The 23,259-nt window shown below is 40.5% G+C and overlaps 1 protein-coding gene across 2 annotated transcripts in view; it reads right to left on the bottom strand.

The window, feature by feature from the left end:
* Positions 1 to 23,259, bottom strand: part of LOC145411192 (adenosine deaminase-like) — a 71,607-nt gene that overhangs the window by 13,844 nt on the left and 34,504 nt on the right. For both annotated transcript variants that reach the window (XM_080281251.1, XM_080281252.1), the window contains exon 3: positions 293 to 418. In XM_080281251.1, the coding sequence (XP_080137377.1) occupies positions 293 to 418 (126 nt within the window). The remainder of the gene's footprint in view (positions 1 to 292; positions 419 to 23,259) is intronic.

Raw genomic sequence — 23,259 nt, 5'->3', positions numbered from 1 at the left:
ATCCTAAGATCTGAAAATGTAGCAATAATGATAATAAACTGCTGTAATTACACCATCATGCTTAAGTCAGTGGCAAAAGATATCATCCTGCCATAGAAACATTGTTTGACCCAAAGGATTTGACTATACAAAAGCTTGTTAATTTATCATCAACTTTTTATATGTCTTTATGCAAAATTATTCCAAACGAAGAATTCATAATTAACATACTGATATCACATGCACTTTTGAACTAGAACAATAAATGAGTGTTTGTAGTAACAGCATATGATGCAGATGACAAACAACTAACCTGATGGCTGGGAGAAATATCTGAAATGCTTCCAGCATGAACTTGAGATCTTGAGGTTCCTGCACTTTGAGAGCAACTTTTAAGTCTGCCAGAGATCCATTGCCGGGCAGCTTCATGCCTTTGCGCCTGTGAAAATAAATGAGTGTTAATATGTAATGTTAAAGATGAAAATATGAATAAAAATATACTGCATTAATTTTGGCAGACACTACTAGCATGCAGCATGTTGGTTATCACAAGAAGTGTTTTAAAGCCTGTCATGTTCAGCACTAAGGCAACATACACACACACACATGCACTCGTAGGGATACTTATATACTGTATATGGAAGTTGTTCTCTTCCCACTCTCAGTAGGCTAACATGATGTCCACATATTCTGGTTGCCACCAAATATTCAAATTCGCTCAAGGAATGCTCGTAGTAAAGGAGTTAAGTGAGTGAATTAGGTTTAGGAGTGAGGGGAGGGGAGGTTGTTTATTGAAGAGGAGGGTGATATGAGTTATGTCTGCAGGCATGAAAGGGTAAGAAGGGTAGAAACAGGAGGGGAGGAGGAGCTATAAATGAAATGGAGAGATTGCCGAGAAACTGTAAATGGAAGAGGAAAGGGAGGGAAAACTGTAAACAGAATGGGGAGATGGAAGAGGAAGCTAAAGAGGACTGAAAGGTGGAGAATGGACTGAATAGGAAAGAGTGACCAGAAAGAAACTGTAATGAGACAAATTGTAACCTGAGTTAGAGTGATGAAAGAACAACTCTAAATGAGTGAATGGAGAGAGGAATTGTGAATGGGATGGGCAAATGGGTGAATCAGCAATGGGATGGAGAGATAGCAAAGGGTAACTAAACGGGATGGATAAACTCAAGAGCTTTAAACCCTTACTTTGAAACTGTACTTTACGTAACTATTTTCTCGCTACCTTCAGACGACTTTACTCCGATTTCGAGAGACTTTTTGAACTGGAGGAGTTGCATATAACCTTCATGAACTCCTTCAGTAAGAGATACACTCCAAGTTGAATAAAATCACCCTGGAAATAAAAAGTACATAACTTAAAAGACATTTATTAGCTGATACGGTCGGTAGGATGAACAGGGCTATGAAACGGGAAAAAGAGGAACTGTAAACGTGGTGGATATATTTCAGAGATGGGAACAATACTTTCCGGAAAATAATAAGGAATATAGTAGCATCAAAGTCATAAGGATAAAAGATTATAACGCATACACAGAAAAGAAGTAAAAATACGAGTGAAAAAAATTGAATGTCAGTTATCCAAGAAAATAACGAAAACAAGACAAAATGAAACCACAAAAAACAAACATCAAGTACAGTACATCAGCGTCAACACCACTAAACTCTTTCCACCTTGACTTACATTTTCTTCCTTGACAGAAAAGACAATGTTACATTTTTTTTTTTCCCTATAGCGCTCCTTCATCATTAACACCATATTCAAGTGTCAAGCTCTTATTACTGCACTGATACAGCTCAGCACTGAAGACGAAGATAAGGCAATTTTGGGCCAAGTTAGAAAAATAGGGTATAATAGTAAACACAGCAGCAGCAGCAGCACTACAGCACCTGCCGTCGGAAATACGTAGACTCCCGGCTACAGTGTGTTGACCTTGGCTGCCTTGAGTGTCAGGACAGTAAAAAGCTCTGTGCCTGCTTAAAAGATACTGCTTGATGTCAAGCATTTCACAGGACGGAAAGAAAATGCTAAGCACACACACACACACACACACACACACACATTGTTAATTATACTATAAACTCGTACATACTGTAAATACATTATTCCTCATCTCTCCACCAAAATTATCTTTCTTCCCTGACCTCATCCTTCATTCTCTCTCTCTCTCTCTCTCTCTCTCTCTCTCTCTTAATTCAAGACCAAGGACACAGGGAGTTCCAACATACGAGCCTCACTCCCCATAAACCTATCAAAGAGCGAACAAAGAGAGAAAAAGACCAAGATGCCTCACTAAAGATAATCATATGTTGTCAGTCGGCCGAAAACGGGTATACTCTAACGCCAGCACTTCAGAGAGAGAGAGAGAGAGAGAGAGAGAGAGAGAGAAACTGAGGAAGGCAAGAAGGTAGAGGAGGAGGAGGGAAGTGGGAGGTAATTATATATAGCGAAGGGTATAAGCCTACCCCTCATATATCAACACTTAATATCTGCGTAAATGAGTGAGAGGGAGGGAGAAGATGGATAGAACGGGAATGGGCTATGGGAGGGAGAGATGGATGGATGGATGGATAAGAATGAGTGGGAAAGAATGGAAGGGATTAGGAATGAAGGGCAGGGAATGGAAGGGAGAGAATGGGAAGGAGTGGTAATGGAAGGGATAGAGAATGGGAAGGGGGGAATTCGGAGTTAAAGGAACAGAAAGGAGAGGGAATGGGAAGGAGATTTACTAGGACGAAATGGAATGAAAGGGAAAAGGAATGGGAGGAAGAAAGAATGAGATGGAGATTGAGAGAATGGAAGGGGGAGACGAATGGACAGGTAGTGAAAGAAACTGGAGGGAAAGATAATGACATGGATAGAAGGGGATATACAGCAAACCATAATGATCTTTAAAAACAATAGTGGTATAAAATTGGAACAGATTCTCATTGCAGTCGGCGCTTTGATAAGAAGGTTCAGTTCTACACACTTCACGTAAGTATTGTTCCTCTATACCTCTTCTTGGTATATTGATTTTCATTTTGCTGCTCTCTTTACAGTTCCATTTATTTATAAATTTGTTGTTATTTACTTACTTTAATGGCTGCTTAACTTTCACTCAGTAGCACTTGAGTTGTATTTATTTATTTATCATTTAATTACCCTTTCATTTATTTATGTTTGTATCTTGTTTTCCAGTTTTAATTGCATTCTAAAGCTTTTATTTATTATTTCTATTTATTTACTGCATATTGGTGACCAGAGCTACACACAAGTATTCTACGAACCAGTGCCTTAAAACACCAACGTGAGAATGATAGTTTCTGATTAACCTGAATGCTCTGCCAAACCAACAAATTTACTGACATTATATATATACTGTTAATTTAGTTTCAACCCTACGCTACTGAAATTCCATTAAATCTTTTCCTTGGTTCAATTTCTCAAGCAAAACATTATTATTAGATCTACATCGACACCCTCTTCACTGATTCTAAACTTCACAAAATGAAGTTCTGTATTAAAATCCAACTGCCATATTAGAACTGAACCATAAAATTTATAAATTTCTTTCTGAATCATAATTCTTTGTTAGGATGTATTTGCTTTATCATATTGTACTAGTCTTACTCCAACGTGGCCCGGATTTTCGTCCCTCTTCGCCTTACTTCATGTGTCTCAGTGACAGAAAGACAATACAACGGCTCTACATCCTGTTCAAAGCACTTCTTCATGACCTGCATCACATTCTAGCGTTAATCTCTTGTAAAAGCTCAGCAATCAAAATGGAGATGGCAATTGTACGACAAGTAAGCGTAAAATGAATATAGTCAGCAACGTTACATACTTCACCACAAAAACCTCCAGCAATGACATGCATATGAATCAGAAAGAGAACAGGTCCCAACAGTGAACCTTGTGGGACACCGCTGGTAACGGTAATCCAGTCTGTATACCGTTATCTGCAACTCACTGTTTGTGTCTGGTAAGCCGATTATCGTGCATTTTGAGCCCATTGCTACTGAAACGAATGGGCAGGAAGGCAGGAGGAGGATTGAAAGACTGAAAACACTGAAAGAGGGAAGGGTGAAGAGAGGAGACAGAAAGACAGGCAGACACACTGATCGGTGGACTGATTTGCACTGACATCGAGAGAGAGAGAGAGAGAGAGAGAGAGAGAGGAAGGGGGGATACACTCTAATGCCAGCATTTATATTCTGGGAAAGGGATGTTGGAGGGGAAAAAAGGGAAGAGAGGGAGTGTAAAGGTAGGTAGGTACGCTGATAGACAAAGACAGATAAACGGATACAAAGACAGACAAAGATAGGCAGACGGATATAGATAGATTTTGACATACATAAACAGATATACTCGTACCAAGATAGATATATAGAGATAGATGAACAGGCTGTGAGAAACAAAGAAGAATGGGGTAGGAAGGATGCAAGAAAAATATGTAATTAGTAAGAAAAAAGAATGGAGAAAACTAATCTGAAAAAGAAACAAAGAACGATGGAACAAATGGAAGAGTGTGACTAATAATGGAATATAAAGGAAGAGAAACAGAGTTCGGCAAGTAACAGAAGACATGTTAAAGAGGAAATGAGAAAAAGTAGAGATGAATTAAGGGGCAGAACATAAAAAGGAAAAAGCTGTGAGAGAATGAGTGGAACGAAAGGATAGTGGGAGAGGAAAAGAAAGCAAAGGGAGAAGAGCGCAAACAATAAAAACACAGAAACTAGAAAAAGGGAAAGAAAAGAACGGCAATGGAAATGAAAAAATACGAGCTGCAGGAAGCGAGCCAGACAAGTGACGCAATAATAAGTGAACTTGAAAGCACTCACACAGGGCATACTTCCGTCAACGCCAATAAAATTAAAGGTTTATTGCTGTAAATACTCTTTCCAACCAAATGAATATTTATACAGTCTCACACAGTCACATTATTCTACGATCCTGGTTTGCCCTGTTACACAATCTAAGAGCGCGTATACCTCCGTCAATGCCATTAAAATGAATGATTTGGTCCTCCATCCAGATCTGGATCCACCTCAAAATCAAATTCTCTTCCTTAACTCACTGCCCACCTATCCGCTAGATTTCATTGAAATCCGATAACTCTTTTATATATCCTGTACAAAGAGAGAGAGAGACAGACAAGGGTGCATACATAACGTTCCTCCTTGACGGATGTAATACAAAAATGTAAAAAACACAATACCTTTATGAGATTTAAGTAGAGCGGAACGGAGGCAGAAAGAAAGAAAAGTGAAAGACAGGGCAGCAGAGAGGAACATAAAGAATGGAGTGCTAAAGAACAAGCAGAATGAATACAGAATGAATAGAAAGTATGGCAGAGAAAAGAAGCAGAAAGGATAAAAAGAAAGCATACAGAAAAAATAGAGCAAAAAGAAAGGGCAAAGACAGGAAAGAAAACAGAGACTAAGAATGGAACAAGACAGGTAATTATATATATATATACCGTAATATATATATATATATATATATATATATATATATATATATATATATATATATATATACCGTAATATATATATATATAATAGCAAGAAGCAGAACACCTTTAAGAAAAGAGCAGTGGGTCTGAGGCAAAGAAATAATAAAGGAGAGAGGAATCGAGACAGGGCAGAAAAGGAACAGAGAAACAGCAAGAAGAAATGAAGCTACGGTAGAGAGAGAGAGAGAGAGAGAGAGAGAGAGAGAGAGAGAGAGAGAGAGAGAGAGAGAGAGAGAGAGAGAGAGAGAGAAAGCTCATTAAGGTCAACATTACAGTGACACCCATTCCTCTAGGCGGCCTGTGCACCACCACCACAACCCCCCATCCCCACCACAATCACCACCTTCAGATGTACCACCACCACCTCCACCACTCTGACCTTGAAACACAAATTACCCTGCGTGGAGAGGGACGCTTCAAGGCGCTCTGCTTCTTACCAGTTTTTATTTATTATTATTATTTTTTTTTTTTCACGTGTATCGGTGCGTGTTTCCTGTAGGCTCTAAATTCTCTTGCTTCCGCTCTGCTATTCTGCGCTTGTTTCTATTCCTTTCTTTTCGTCTTCCTTTCCTCTCTTCCTACTTTCCCTCCATCCACCCTTTCCTTTCTTTCCTTCCTTCCCTCTGTAGTTGCGGTGGTGGTGGTGGTGGTGGTAGTAGCAGTAGTAGTAGCAGTAGTAGTAGTAGTAGTAGTAGTAGTGGTGGTGGTGGCAGAAGCAGCAGTAACCCAGGCTCATCTGCATGTGAACCCAGTGGACTGCAGGCTGAAGTTGCCCTTCTCTTGCAACCCACGATCCACCAATTCGAGGGGATAGGGAGAGGGTTAAGGGATGTTTGTACAGCTAGGCAGCTTCCCGCCTCGTTATATGTGTCACCACGAGAAGGTGTCCCTCTCCATCGGTAACACATCACAGCTCAGTGGGGCAAGAGTTAACACTTCATTTATGCATTTTTTTTTTTTTTATCAGCTGCGATAGCGGAACTGGTATTGTTTTCAATTTGTCTGTCAGTCTGTCTGTGTATCTGTTAGCACGACAACTTCGCAACCACTCAATATATCATCACAAAATTTTACAGGTGTGTAGTAGGGATAAAAATCTCCAACAAGTTAGAAATTGGCGAAAATAGGTCGAGGTCATATTCCAAGCCGCGCCAGATACGTATCAGCTCGATCGCGGCTGGTGTGATTTCCTCCTTGGGGGACCTCTAGTTTCGTTTTATTCTTTATTCTTTTCTATCTCTACCTGATATTATTCACCTTATTTCTTATTCGGTTCTTGAAATTTCTTATCTATTCCTTCCATCTTGCTATCTCCACCTGATATTATCCATATTATTTGTCATTCTATTCTTGCGCTTCTTTACGAGTATTCTTCAAAAATTGCTATATCCACCTCTAATTCAACTTAAGACATTAGCTACTTTCATACTGGCGGGGTCATATATACACTACTTTAATTCTTTCACTACCAAAATTCTCCCCTATATATATATATATATATATATATATATATATATATATATATATATATATATATATATAAAAGGCCTTTACAATAAATATATATATATATATATATATATATATATATATAAAAGGCCTTTACAATAAATAAATAAATAAATATATATATATATATATATATATATATATATATATATATATATATATAAAAGGCCTTTACAATAATATAAAAAAGTCACACAAAAATAGAGCTGTTTTGCCTTAACTTGGCCCTGATTTTCGTCTTTCTGCATATAATTTTATGTAGCTGTGACAGAAGAAGGCAAGCTCAACAGTTTTCCACAGCACTTCTTCATGACTGGCACCACTTTCTAGAGTGAATCCTTTGCTACAGCTCAGCATTCAAGGTGGAGAGGTGGCAATTCTAGGCCAAGTTAATGTAAAACGAGTATAGCACTGGACACAAGACATCCTATAGCCAATATTACTTACAATGAGGAATATTCGGACTCTCTCTCTCTCTCCCTCCCTCCCCCCCCCCTCTCTCTCTCTCTCTCTCTCCTCTCTCAGGCCGGGTAAAGACTTAGCTTAACTGCAGGATCTCTTACGTCTGGTGGTCGATCAGCCTAGTGACCATGGACTGCCGTTAACAGTGAAGTGGCCAGTTCTTCCAAGCATGTACTCTACCAGGGAAGTCGTGATCTCTCTCTCTCTCTCTCTCTCTCTCAAAAGCACGTACTCTACCTCCTGTGTGTGTGTGTGTGTGTGTGTGTGTGTGTGTGCAAAATGCTTAAACCCACTCTAATTCTAGCGGTACAATCCCAACCAACACATACAGCTCTCTGCAAGTCACAAGTAAAACATCGACTGAAATCTCCACCTTAAAAAAACTGAAGGAAAGGAAAGGAAAACCGCTGTATTACCCACGACGGTGACTATACTGTTTTAGGAAGCGACTGAAGTGAAATTATCAAGTTCCTAAAAAGTCAGACAGATTTTGAAAGACTAACATAAGAAGTCTTCAGGTGTTTAGTCTTTCCTTGAACTGGATGGATTATAAATGAGAAGTACAGTATTAACAATGGTATGTGTTAAAGTGGGTTTTAATGAGGAAGATAATGCTGTTTGTTTTTTAAGAGAGGTTTTACATAAGCTGGGTTTTAATGTTGGTAGATTTCATGTGGGATTGTTTCTAGACGAGCATGCATCTCTCGGGGTGGTGTGTCCGTCCCGTAATACCAATTTTCAGAAGCCATGTTTTTCACTCCAGAAGACTTTAGCGACTTCAGCATGGCTGCACGTCACTCAACACACCACCACACTACTGAACACACATATAACCCTCACACCACACCACTCAACACACCAGACCACCCTCTTACATCACATCACACAAAATCACCCACCCACACACCACACAAAATCACCCTCCCACACCACACCACACAAAATCACCCTCCCACACTACACCACACAAAATGACCCACCCATACCACACCACACCACGCAAAATGATCCACCCATACCACACCACACCACAAAAAATCACCCTTCCACACCAAGTGCATTAACCAGAAGGTCCTGCAACTCCCACATTTAGTACTTTTCTACTGCTTATTTTGGTTTTATCTGGCACATTAATACTAGCTAGTAAGTCTTAAATTAGAGATTAAGATTTATAAAGTAAATTAAATCATACTAATTGATATAACAAGACGTATTATTTCTTAAATATGATACGTATAAGGTTTTAATGAAGAGGTTTTACGTGAGACTGTCACTGTAAATACGAAGCTAGTTTTTGAGTACTAGGGTGTTTATGGGAACAAAATTGAGACAGGTTAATGGAGATAATTCTGTCCCTATTCAGTAAAGATCACGCAAAAAGGACCTCAACCAAAGGACATCCAGACCTTTTTGTCCCTATTCAGTAACGATCCCGCATACAGACAGAACCTCGACCGAAGGACATCCAGACATATCCATCCCTGTTCATTAAGGATCCCGTATAAAGGAGCTCGACGAAAAGGATACATAGGAATCTGCCCCTACTCAGCAACAATCCTGCACTGACAGAACCTCGAGCGAAGGCCGTCCAGGCATTTCTGTCCCTACTCAGTAATAACCCCTCTGCCCACCACACCCTGCCACCCTCCCTCATGATACCCTCCATTTTGCTCTTGGTCTACCTCACTTTTTCTTCCCGCCACAAGACCAGCGTACACTCTCATTACACGTACGGTACTCACCCACTTGTCCCTCCACCTTGCTCGGGGCCTAGTTCTCCTTCTATCTAACACTTTCATTTTTTCTTGCTCCTCCTTCTCCTCCTCCTTCCTCTCTTTCTCCTCCTCCTTCCTTTTCTACTTCTTCTCCTCCTCCTCCAAATTATCATTACTACAACGACTACTACTATTACTATTATTCTTATTATTATTTTATTATTATTATCATTATTTTTATACGCTACAATCACCGCCACTTTCATCTTTTCAAACTTGAACTTGATATACATACACCTCGGGCTGACACATTGGTAATCTCTCATTCCAATCCGCCACACCTCATTCATCAACAAAGCAACTCCTTCCTTGCATCTTCCTTGCCCATTCATGCCCTACCTTGCACATTTCACACGCTTCCACTCCTCCACCCTTCCATCTTCGTTTCACACAGTGCCATCATGGCATATCCTGCACTCTTCAACACATTCACTACTTCCACCCTCTTGCTCTCCTCATTCACACCTCTCACATTCCACATGGCCATGCGAATTTGCCCATTTGGTTGTGGCCCTGGGCAGGTATTGGACCCTCCGAGGCTCCCTGAAACAACTGCCATGACTAAGTGATTTTAGATAGGGGAATCTGGGGGACACTTTACCCGGCCAAAAACCCCGATTATATTGTTACCATCTAGCGTAGTAAATGGTTTCCTGGGTAAGGAAAACCATGTGGCTTGTCACTCAGTGTAGAGATCACAGCATCCCTACAATGAGCGAATGGATGATGGGCGCCCCCATCCACCATATTAATATTATTATTATATATAATAATAATAATAATAATAATAATAATAAAACCACCACCACCAGTCATCATCAACACCATCAGTGGTCCTTTTCTGTAATAATCATCACCATCATCATCATCATCATCATCAGTGGTTCTTTTCTGTGTGAGTTAGTGGGTGCACAAGTGTTAATTCACAAGGCACAAAGTTACACCATGCCCTGTGATTGTCTGCCAAGACCGAGCTGCTTCAACCAAGGCAGATGATATTTTGGTCGTAGTAACACTTAATCCATTTACTACGAGAGATCTTCCTTCACTTTAACCCAATTTTCTGGCAATGGCATGGTAAAATAATAAATAACTAAGAAAATAAATAAATAAATAAATAATGCATATAATAATGACACAGTTAAACAATGGCAGACATCATAACCGTCGGAGTTGTGTTAAAATTCACTTTCCATCTTTCGTACGGCTATTGTATACAGTATATTCCTTTCTAAGATCACACTTATTTAAACTAAACTGCTTTCACATATACTTAAATCTCTTCGTTCAAAATATATACTGGAAGCATTTTGTATATTTAGTTGATTATTATTTTTTTCCTTAGCGGTAATATCAGACATAACTGCCAGCCCTTTCAAAACGAGGGATGACATTCTTTTCGTATATTCTTAATTCTTCAGAGGATGTTACGAAATTCAGAAGACTTTTCGAACTGATGGACGTCAATACAGCCTTTGTTATCTTCAGAACGAGTGATCTAAGTAAAAATAAAATCGACTGCTGGTGGCAAGAATAAACGACCAATAAACTACTGTAACGCGCCATCGTAGTGAAAGCTCAAGGGCATGATATAGGGCAAAACTGAAGCAGAGAAAATGGTCAATGAGTTTACTGATAGATAACTGGATAAAAAATGACGGCAATATCTGACTGACTTACTGAATCTACTATGACCTGGATTTTTGCCAATTTCAAGAACGACGCCCAGTGTTGAAAAAAAAAAAAAAGTTCATTCGTCTTCACCTGGCGGGAAATTTCGTCCTTTTGGCTCCTGTTTCTCGTAGTTCAGTGGCAGGCTATGACATTAATACGGCTCTACATCCTTTCTACAGCACTTCGTGATTAGTACCACAGTGAAGTATTAATCTCATGTTACAGGTACTCAGAAACCAGGGTGAAAAGATGATAACTATGTCAAGTTAGGGTGGACTCTCTCTCTCTCTCTCTCTCTCTCTCTCTCTCTCTCTCTCTCTCTAATCATGCAACTGGTAAATACTGTGTTATGTGGTTCGGTATTGATAAGGTCAATTTGTTTTATCTAAAGACAGCACAGTTATCAGCAGATCTGTATTGCATGCATCGTTCAAAGGTGACATCACGAGATAAGATACCAAATAATGATAACAAGGGCCCTATTCATAAACTTTCTTAGCCTTAACAGTACGTAAGATTATTTACATATTTATCTTAAGATTGTTTACATTTTTATCTTCTTTCACGCAGCTATCATGACCTTTCTGGAGCCTAGATTGTATAATGCGTATATATGTTGTTCTTCACCAAATACTTTACTACTAAACCAGTGTGAATATTCCTGAGCCTAAAGATGACAGTATGCTTTTTTTACACTTTGTTCCACGCTTGTACAACTGCCAGGTATTAAGCAACGGAACTATAATCCTCCTGAGCCAACGTCGTGTATATGAGTGTGTTTATACTTTGTTCTTCACTCAACTACACTTTACAACCGAACCAAAGTGAATATTCTTGAACCATTGTGTGTGTGTGTGTGTGTGTGTGTGTGTGTGTGTGTGTGTGTGTGTATTTTATCACGAGTACAGTGGGAAAGGAAGAGGTTTCTGAGGGAACGTAAAACAGGTGAGAAACAGAGTACAGGTGAGTATGATGTACGAAATTTGGATGATGCCTCCAATGAGTCTCACACATCCCCTCCCCCTTCCAAACAGCTATATCCGCACCCAAGGACTGTCATCCATCCTTCTCTATCCGCACCCGCTGACCAATGTCCATCCCTTGCCATCCGCACCCACTGACTAACCTCCATCCCTCACCATCCGCACCCACTGACCTTCATCCCTCGCTATCCGCACCCACTGACTAACCTCCATCCCTGCATCCCTCCTCACGCGCGTGCAAAGGTTAGATGCTCCTGGGTGGTGGTCAGGTAAGGTACTGGTCGCGAATGATGGAGGGGGTGGACCAGACGACCTTTGTCACTACGCATATTTATTTGTTGCACCTAACGTACCTGATACGTTGATGTAACACCAACTCATCATCACCCTCATCATCACTATGGTCATCCTCATCATCGTCACAAGTATCATCATCATCATTACCACCCTTATCATCGTCACAATTATCATCATCATCATCATCACTTCTATCCTCAACAGCAGCAGCAGCAACAAAAACTTCAGCCAAAGACAGTTCACGCAGCAACCTTCCAATTTCACCTTATCATCTTGTCGCCAGCCACTTACTTTCTATCTCTCGGTTGCAACACACTCACTCATGTTAATCATATCCTATCTATTCTACTAAGTCGTGACCCTCGTGGCCTCCTCATATACTGCACATTTCAGCCTACCAGACGTTTTCTCCTCATTCGTGTCTCCAGTTCATAAGTTACAACATAAACGACATACTACTTACACAGCCTTCTTTTCTGGCACCCCAAATTCCTGTATTGACTTTAATCAGTATGACAGAAGGCTTTTGTAGTTAAGGAATCAGGAACAATCTAACCCTATCGTTGTGTTGAATTTTCTGCGAGGTAAGATGATACAATGCAGCTTAGAGGATATGGTGAAGGAGTTACGAATTATCTCCATACACCCCGTGTGTGTGTGTGTGTGTGTGTGTGTGTGTGTGTGTTGTGTGTGTGTGTGTGTGTGTGTGTGTGTGTGTGTGTGTGTGTGTGTGTGTGTGTGTGTGTGTGTGTGTGTGTGTGTGTTCTTGTTACCGTCAAACGAAATTATTCAGCTCAGGTGGACATGTAGTGGCGAATGAATTACAAAAAGATGGGGTTTCTCAAGACTTAATATTCTAAAGTAACGCCAGCTTTTGTTATTTTTGTTTTCCTTTATCTTTTTCTACCTCATTCATTTGCTTACTTGCTACGGTCAGATGATATTAAGCTCAGGAGAGGTCTGGTAGTGTGGGGGTTACGTGGATAGGGTAAGGGAGAGAATGGGACGGACGGGGTGGCCAGGAAAGGACGAGATGGGGGAGGGGGAGGAGATAGGGGAGGAGGAAGGAGGTGGAGGAGGGGGGAGGGAGGAAGAGGGATGAGGTGGGGAAGGGGGGAAGAGGGACTAGGTAGGGAAGGGGGAAGGAGGGATTAGGTAGGGAAGGGGGGAGTGAGGTAGTCCTAGCAAAGGGTTAAGGGAATATGTGAACAGCGTGAGAGAGAGAGAGAGAGAGAGAGAGAGAGAGAGAGAGAGAGAGAGAGAGAGAGAGAGAGAGAGAGAGACAGAGGAGGGGGGGGGGACGAAAGAATGAGCATTGCAAGACGAAGCAGCTGTACTCATTGTTAGTCCTGGGAAAGGGTTAAGCAATGACGTGAACAGGGCAGAGGGGAGAAGGGAATAGGGTGGAGACAGAAGGAGGAGGAGGAGGAGGAGGAGGAAAGGAGAGCAAGAGGTAGGGGGGAGGGGGAGAATGGGGAGTGCAAGGGAGTGGGAAGTGGTACTCGTAATCATTGTTAGTCCTGGGGGAGGGTTAAGGGGTTACGTGATTAAGGTAAAGGAGGAAGAGGAAGACGAGGAGGAGGAGGAGGAGGAGGAAGAGGAGGAGGAAGAGGAGGAGGAGGAGGAGGAAGAGGAGGAGGAGGAGGAAGAGGAGGAGGAAGAGGAGGAGGAGGAGGAGGAAAGACCGAAGGGAGAAAGAATGCAAGAAAGGAAGAAGAAATGGAGAACGACGATGGGGTAGGATGAAGGTAGGTGAGGATGCTAGAGGTAGGAGAGGTGTGGAGGTGTGAATAGAGAGGGTAGTGGTAATCAGTGTGTTGGTCCTGACTCAGCGTTAATGCCCAGCCGGGAGTGTCCTGCAGGGTGTGATCTCAAAAGAGGTTTCAGTGTCAGAACTAGAAAGTTTTACATCAGTTTACACCGTTTTAGTCTGTTTGCAAATACGGTGTGATATAATAAATCCATCTATCTACCTATGTATACCCGGACGCCTTAATGGCCACAAACAAATCGCCTCCATGACACCCTGTCCCCTCCCACTATGTTGCCCTCGCCCCAACTCACACACCCCTCTCTCATATAAATCACTCCATCCCTTTATGGCATCCTCATATAATACGATATGATGACATACTGTACATACGGCCCATGCATCTACATTCGAGAGAGAGAGAGAGAAAAAAAAAAGGTGATAAATAATAAGGAATTTACTTCATGTCTCCTGCTAACAAAGGGATGCAATACCGTAGTACACAGTCTGGTCGGTATGATGCTATGGACAGTCATATATATCATAAAAGTGCATTCCTCCTCTACTTCAACCCAGTATAATTCTTTAAGCATGGGAGTCACATGATCATATTTTCTTCCATCCCCCACAACAACTTTGGCAGCAAAATATTAAGTACTGGACTCACTGTAGCTGAGCAGTAGTTGGTTACATTTATCACTAGTGTTTAGTGCTAGTGTACGAGTATTTGTTTCATTCTTTTTCGACGTGATTTAGACACGTACTTGTTCACAATATATTCTTACTCATTTCATCACTAAGGCTTAGGCACATTAGGTTAAACCGAGTCAAGATAATATAAGATTGAATAGGATAGGTTAGGTTAGACGAGGTTAGATCGTTAGGTTGGGTTGGGTTGGGCTGGGGTAAGGTATAGGGTACGGTAGGGTAGGGTAGGTTAAGATACGTTAGATAATGTAAAATTTTCCTTGGAGCTAAGGGAGAAATTGACTAAATGTAGTACCACGCGTATTCCAATCGTGTCACAGAGAACGCGAAATGTGATAGCTGGAAGGCTGGAACACTCCCTATTTGTGCTGGCTTAGGAATGTAAACCCCATCGCTAAAAACCTGTGCAGCAAACAATCTCGTATCTCCAAGGGTAGACTGTAAATGATGCTTCCTAACTCTACAGATTAACGCAATAAAGGGTATTAAAAAGCCTTGCTGCTAACATCCACTCATCCTGTGTGAACGCGGATGATGATGATGATGATGATGATGATGGAAAAGGATAATGGGTTAAAGTTGTGGCAGTGATAATGATGATGATGATGACAAAAAAGGATAATGGGTTGAAGTAGTGGTGGTGGCAGTGGTCGTGGAGGTTATGATGATGATGATAATGAGAAAGGATAATGGCTTATAGTGGTGGTGGTGGTGGTGGTGGTGGTGGTGGTGGTGGTGGTGGTGGTGGTGGTGGTGGTGATGATGATGATGATGATGATGATGATGATGATGATGATGATGATGATGATGATGATGAAGACAATGATTTTTTCCTTATCTTACCTCAGCACATACCGACTCTATACACATCTACCTTTGTTATTGCAGTCTGTGTACATTTTTGTAGTGTACGTTTGTGCTGACGTTGTGCCTGTGTACGTGAGCGATGATAAGGCTGTAAGGTGTCCTGCTGACGTTCTAGTTCCATTATTATACACAGCTACGTTTGTTATTCCAGTCTGTGTACATTTTTGCTGACGTTGTTCCTGTGTGAGTGAGGGACGATAAGGGTGTGAGGTGCCCTGCTGACGTCCGCTTAGTTCCTTTGTTGGTCAGCGCTTCTTGCCTCACACGACACTTCATGGTCAGGCCACAGTGATGATGCCAATATAAACCTGCTTGCATTACACACATCTGATAGCCATTTTCTCCTACCGTGAACTAGTGCATGATATGAGTTATTCCTATCATCATCATCATCATCTCACCGTCATCCTCCCCATCATCATCATCGTCAATCATTATCATCATATACTCATCATCATCATATACCCATCATCACACGATCATCACCGTCATCATCACCCTCGTTCACGCAAGCCTACCAGAGTGTAACAGTCACACATGCTACACGGGGTTAGATAATCAAACCTATCATCATCATCATCACCCTCTTTCATCCGACCTTACCAAAGTAAACGAATGAGAGTCACAGATCACACGAAATAAGATTAATATACCTATCACCATCATCCTGTATTACTCTATCATTCTGAAACTGTGTAAATGGGAACAACTGAACCCCATTTTGATTTATTTAATAGAAACAATCATTACCATCATCATCATCATCAGCAGCAGCATCACCTTCATCAAGAGAAAAAAAATAAAATAAAGACAAAAAGAAGACGCTAAAAATGTGAGAGAAAAAAAAATGCAAAGGAGGAAAAGAAATATGATCACACACACACACACACACACACACACACACACACACACACACACACACACACACACACACAAATGCGTTGTCAGATACTTCCACAAGTGCTTGACCTTCTCACACCTGCTTACGTGTTGTATGTCAAGGGAATTTTTTAAATACTGTAGGCTATACATATTTACTTTTTTCTTTTCTGCGTGTTTCTTAGATTTCTAGGGAGGCTCATGTCACAATCAAGTTTCGTGGGCAAGAACAGATTTACTATTTATCTATTTGTTGATGTTATTATTATTATTATTATTATTAGTCATTATCATCATCATAATTATTATTATTATTATTATTATTATTTTTATTATCATCATCATTCTATCTATCTATCTATTGCCAGACGCCATAATCCCGTAAGGGGTGGCCATCTGATTTTGTTCAACTACGAAAAACTGTTGATTGAAATGGTCTCTCGTGTAATCCATTCTCTGCTACTGGTACACCTATAATTTTTGACCAGGCTAACACCATAAGTTTTATTTGATTTATATTATTACTACTATTAATACTACTACTACTTCCACTGCTGCTACTACTTCAACTGTTATTATCATTATTATTATTATTACTGAAGAAATCCTACCAACAAAATAGTTAAATATACATACAAAAGTAAACACTAAACAAGAACAAATAGCCTAATGAGTTACTTTACTTTCACTACGGCTGCTTCCCCTAACCAACGTGAAATGTGGAAAAATAGCCTGATCCACATAATTCACCCACAGTACCTTCCAACCCACACCCACTCAGCAAACAAGACACCAAGGATGCAGTGTAGTCCTGATTTTAACTTGGCCTAAAATTTCCATCTCTCCATCTTGAATGCTGAGTTGTAGTAATAGATTAACACTAGAATATAATGCTAGTCACGAAAAAGTGCTATGGAAAGGACGTGGAGCCAGCATTGAGCTACGTGAAATGTGACGCAGAAGGATGAAAATTTGGGACAGGTTATGGTGAAAAGAGTATAGTGTCCACCAAGCTAAGAGAGTGGTGTGTCTGTTTTCATATGAGATGTATAAAGGCAGCTACTCTGTGTGTGTGTGTGTGTGTGTGTGTGTGTGTGTGTGTGTGTGTGTGTGTGTGTGTGTGTGTGTGTGTGTGTGTGTGTGTGTGTGTGTGTGTGTGTGTGTGTGTGTGTGTGTGTGTGTGTGTGTGTGTGTGTGTGTGTGTGTGTGTGTGTGTGTGTGTGTGTGTGTGTGTGTGTGTGTGTGTGTGTGTGTGTGTGTGTGTGTGTGTGTGTGTGTGTGTGTGTGTGTGTGTGTGTGTGTGTGTGTGTGTGTGTGTGTGTGTGTGTGTGTGTGTGTGTGTGTGTGTGTGTGTGTGTGTGTGTGTGTGTGTGTGTGTGTGTGTGTGTGTGTGTGTGTGTGTGTGTGTGTGTGTGTGTGTGTGTGTGTGTGTGTGTTTTGCTCCACAATCTTCAGTAATCTGTTCTTAATCACTTATTTTTTTTAACTTACGTAATTCGAGAACAAGTGTTAATATTAAGGTGAACAACTTGTACGAATCACAAGGTCTGTGTTGCCAGCTACTCTATGTAACTGTGAAGGAGACCCACTGGCAACAATGATGGTAATGACGTGTGAAGTGACATTTTGGGGGGCTTAGTTGGCTCTCTCCAGCTCTCTCTCTCTCTCTCTCTAATTTTATATATACAGATATGGATATAGATATATAGTTAGAAAAAGACAGATAAAAATAAGGCTTGATACAGACAGACAGACTGACGAACAGAAAGGTAGACAGAAAGATAGACAGGCAACAGATACACTATAAAAAAAAAAACGAACACCTCTCTTCCTTCTATAACGCTTTTCTCGTAATTTCCCTCATGATCCTCTCTCTCTCTCTCTCTACCTTCTTACTTTCTTCCAGCCTTCCACCTCCTTCTCCCTCCACTCCTGTTTTTGTTTTTCTTTCCTTCCCTCATTGCCCCCTCCTTCTTTCCCAATCCCCACTTTCTCCGGCTCCTGTCTTTCATCCAATTTTCTTCATGCATTCCTCTCTCTCTCTCTCAACTAAAATGATTTGGTCAATACTGTATGTATCAGATCCAAACTTACTACTTAGCAAACCCTACCCCCCCCCCTCTCCCTCTCTCTCTCAGCTAAAATTATTTGGTCAGTATCAGATCTTTAACTTACTACTTGGCAACTCTCTCTCTGCCAAAACGTAGTCAGTATCATATTATCTCAAATTAACTGCTGTCCTTCCAGAAACATTAGGAAATCAGAGGGAGTGGTTGCATGGCTAGAAAAACGCAGATGTAATAAGAATCGTGAGAATCATATCTGGGTATCTTCCCACCACGGTTTCTAACACCCAGCTGACCCCTTGAATACGATGCCCCATTTTCAATTTTACTCTTCCTATACGTACTTTTTTTTTTTTTTTTTTTTTTTAGTTTGGAGAGTTTTTTCGAACTAGGCGGGTTCAATATAGCATAGATCCCTTCAATAACCTTATAAATTTCTCCCTAAAAGTTATATTTGATCGTCTGGAGGTAGCAAGAAAATGGAAAATAATATATGCGTATGTCAAAGAATTAAAGGGATTGTACTTAACATTTTCTGCACAGGTAAAACAATCATGTCAGTGGAGTTAACCCCTTCAGTCCAAGATCTCTTTTCCTTTGACCAATTTTGTTTAAAGCTAAGGAAGGACAATAGATGTTTAGACTATATACTGTTAACTAAAGGCATTGGATTATAATGGACTGCTAATCCCAACAGTACTGAAGACTTTAATGACTGTAGTTTCTAATCCCTACACAGAGAGGTGCCCCCATGACTGGATCAGACTATTGGACTGATTAACTGGATGTGTTTCATTTGTGTGGTACTGAGGTAATCGCCCGCATCGTACATGGGCTTCTTATACTCCAAAATTGAGAGGTAATACGCGTCGCACAAATGACTTTATTCTGATACTCATTCTGCCTTCCCTGTATGTTCTTAACTCCTTGTCTCGCACCGTCGCAACTACTCTGATTCTGATTCTCATTCTGACTTCTTTATTTGCTCTTCTTCTTGGATTACACTTGTCAAATACGTTTATCTGACGCCAAGGACAACTTCCCAGTAGAGGCTGTCAGAAGTTACTTAGTATGGATTCCATCTCATACTGGTTTTCATATGCATGGTGGGTAGATGAGCTGCCTAAAGGCACTGGTTTCTTAATCAACATTTTGAGGCCAAGCATAACGACAATTCAACTTCTTAGTCTAGATAGCGAGATAGACACTAGTCTTTCCATAATATAGTCCAGTTCCTGAATATATATACATATATACCGGTGTGTATATATATATATATATATATATATATATATATATATATATATATACACTATAATTATGTGTGTGTGTGTGTGTGTGTGTGTGTGTGTGTGTGTGTGTGTATTTCGTCTGAAACATTAGCCGAAAGGATGGGCATGAGAATACGCCATAAACACAAAATCCTTCCAACTTTTCCTCGTTCCCCCCAGCCCTTCCTAAACCCTACCTTCAAGCTCTCCCTTTTTCTTCCAAGATCCTGTCACTACCTTTTCTCTCTTCCCCGTCACTCTTTCCCACTATTCCCCCTCAAGCCTTCCCTCCTCCCCCTACCCCCCCCCACTGTCTCCTTCCCACCCTCTTCCTCGCTCTCCACGTCTCCATCCCTCCCTACTCCCTCTTCCTGTCCCCAAACTCTTTCCTCCCTCCTGCCTCATTCCCCCCGCCATGTTACTTCGATTATCACTCAGTTAAACTCACATGCAGCTGCTAACCCCTTTAACAGCATGATGTCTTTTTGTGGTTTGTTCTTGCTGCTTCCAAACCACGACATTCAGCTTAGGAGAGCACCGTGGTAGTGATGCAGTTAATGAAAGCTACATCTAACCCCTCCAGTTCGAAAGTCTGCCCTAAGGTATTTAAAGTGTAGGGATTTAAGAGAAAAATGAGGTTAAAGGCACATAACTAATGCCACACTGTTAGTTTACGGAAAGATTTATTCTGTCACACAAACACTCAGCTTGGGGGATGTAGTTGTGGCCCCAGGTTCATGTAAAACGTGAACCCAGTGGATCGCAAGCTTAATCTACCCTTCTGCACTCCACCATCCTCCTTCCGGGGGATGGGGAGGTAGGATCTGCTCGGTTATATCAGTGCCACCAAATGAAGGTGTCTCTTCAGCAACTTCGGGGAGAACTCTCGTAGCTAAAATAATAATAATAATAATAATAATAAAGAAGCTAGTGAAAGCAATATATAGCCCCCTCCAGTTCGAAAAGCATCAACTAAATTGAATATCATCATCAAGACAACAAAAGTGAAAAAAAAGACGTCCTCGGGCTGAAGGAATTAACCTTTCACTCTGATGACGTACTTTCTAGTTTATTCTTCATATTTCCAGATGATTTTAATTCAGCTTAAGGGATACTGAAAGCTCTAAAATCCCCCCCCCCTCCCTTCCAGCTCTAAAAATCTCTCTACGCTGAACAAAATCGTCATATCACACAAAATAAATGTTATCGGACTGTGGGGACTGAAGGTGACAATTTCCCGCTTAAGACTTTGAATCGCATTTTCGTTGGTTTCGGAGACTTCGTGGCACCTCATCCTTTGCGATTTATTTGTCTAATACCTTTAACCTCTTCGCTGTTGCTGAAGGAAAGCCTCCATGTGGTGGCAATGATGTGACCGGACGGCTTCCCTGCCTGGTTGTATAAACGACTCTCAGTTCCATCACTATCCCTCTAAACAAAATGAATAGTAGGCTACAGGAGAGGTGAAATTTAAGGCTGCATTCCACTGGGTTCACACTTCAAATGAACCTAAGCCTGCAACTAGTACTACTACTACTACTACTGTACGAACTTCTAACTACTACTACTAATAATAATAATAACCACTACTAATAATAATAATAAATACTGTACTACTACTACTATTACTTTAACTACTATAACTATACTGCTACTATACTACTACTATTACTAACTTGTTTGCTCAGATTGTCCTTTTCATTTCATTCTTGCTACAAACAGATTTTACTCAGCTAGAAGGTGTTAGTCAAGGCAAAAAAGTCCCTCCAATTAACAACCCTAAACCAAGTACATATAAGCCAGCAAAAAAATAAAACTACAAAAAGGCCTTATCTGACTGGCGTGGTTAATATCCTTTTGTATGTTACTGCTGAAGATGTGTTTCGATATTAAATGGATATATATAACATGCGAGAGATTATTAATACGTAATATACAACTTAAATCGCCAAGGAAACGGTGCCACGGCGTCCCTTAACCTCCTGAATACTGTGACTTATTTGCATTTTATTATTGCTATTACCAGATATTTTACTAAGTTCGGGTGAGCGGCCTAATGTGAAGGAGTCAATCAAGGCTTTATCTACTTCAAAAAGTCTCTTCCAAGATACATATTATCGTCTCAAGATAGCAAGATTAGAATATTAAAAAAAAAAAAAAAAAATGTCGCCAGAGTCAAATCTTTAATATTATCTTGTATGGAACCGTTTCGACGTAAAAAATGGATATTAAAGGAATTATTCTGTATGTTGTTGAGTCAGTTTCAGTGTTAAAAAAATGCTTCCCTATGCAAACAGTTTCGATATTAAAATGCATATAGAAAAGAGACTTATTTTGTATTTTACTGATGCAACTCGTTTCGATATTAACAGATAAGATAGATAAGAGTTTTATTTTGTATGCTACACGATGCAGTTTCAATGATAAAAAGTTAGAGATACGAGGATTATTTTCATTTTACCTAAGCAATTCGTTTCGATTAAAAAAAAAATACATACAGATACGACAATTATTTTCGTACCGGTACGTTCCCGATGCAAACAATTTCGACGTTTAAATATATACCGTGTGTGTGTGTGTGTGTGTGTGTGTGTGTGTGTGTGTGTGTGTGTGTGTGTGTGTGTGTGCATATATATATATATATATATATATATATATATATATATATATATATATATATATATATATATATATCCCTTCAGCTAGGCTACATATTTCTGTCGTATTCTTCCTATATCCAAGCACTTTTCCTCACCTCGACATAGGGTCCTTTCTACCTAACGAGCTATGATGTCACCTTGCCTGGAGCCACCACTTACTGCCACCTTTCAAGGCTAAGCAGGTAGAATGTTTTGGAACAGCCCTGTTAACCTTGGGGTGGATTCCCTAACATTATTTACGATCGATTCTCCTTTGAAACGTAAGATTTGCTTTTTACAGGGAGAACCAAAGACACGGGAAGACCCTGCTCTCTCTCTCTCTCTCTCTCTCCACACACACACACACACACACACACACACACACAAAGTATGATCGGGATAATCTAGTATTCTATTCCAGCAAACGCCTGACTGTCTTATTCAACTGAGGGTCGAGTCGTAGAAGCCTGTGTTAATAATATTCACTTGAGTCACACTTCCTGCCCACCCTCCACCACCTGCACTGGCTGGAGGGAAAGCGGCAGACTGAGCTCCACACCCTTTCACACCCAACACAAACTCATCGTCCACTGTTAACCACATCACTCCAACGACATATTTTATATTACATTACTGCTACATAGGACGAATTTATTTAGCTATGGAGAGACACTGAAAATAAAGGCGTTAGATGTCCTTTACTAACCCCTGCATTATTAAAAGTTCTTATGTTGAATAAAATCCTCGGGCACTAAAAAACACTGAGGTAGAAAAATACATCATCGGGCTGAACGTGTTAAGGACTACGAGTGGCATGGTGGCTTTAAAGGCTTCATAGCACCTCTTCCTTAGCGATTTATTTTGTAGATTATACCTTAACATAACATTTTGTT

This window comes from Coenobita brevimanus, chromosome 88, assembly GCF_032717465.1.
Source record: "Coenobita brevimanus isolate Jiangsu-jjx chromosome 88, ASM3271746v2, whole genome shotgun sequence".
Taxonomy (NCBI): Eukaryota; Metazoa; Arthropoda; class Malacostraca; order Decapoda; family Coenobitidae; genus Coenobita; species Coenobita brevimanus.
The sequence above is the reverse complement of the archived record's forward strand: the minus strand, read 5'-3'. Positions and strand labels throughout refer to the sequence as shown.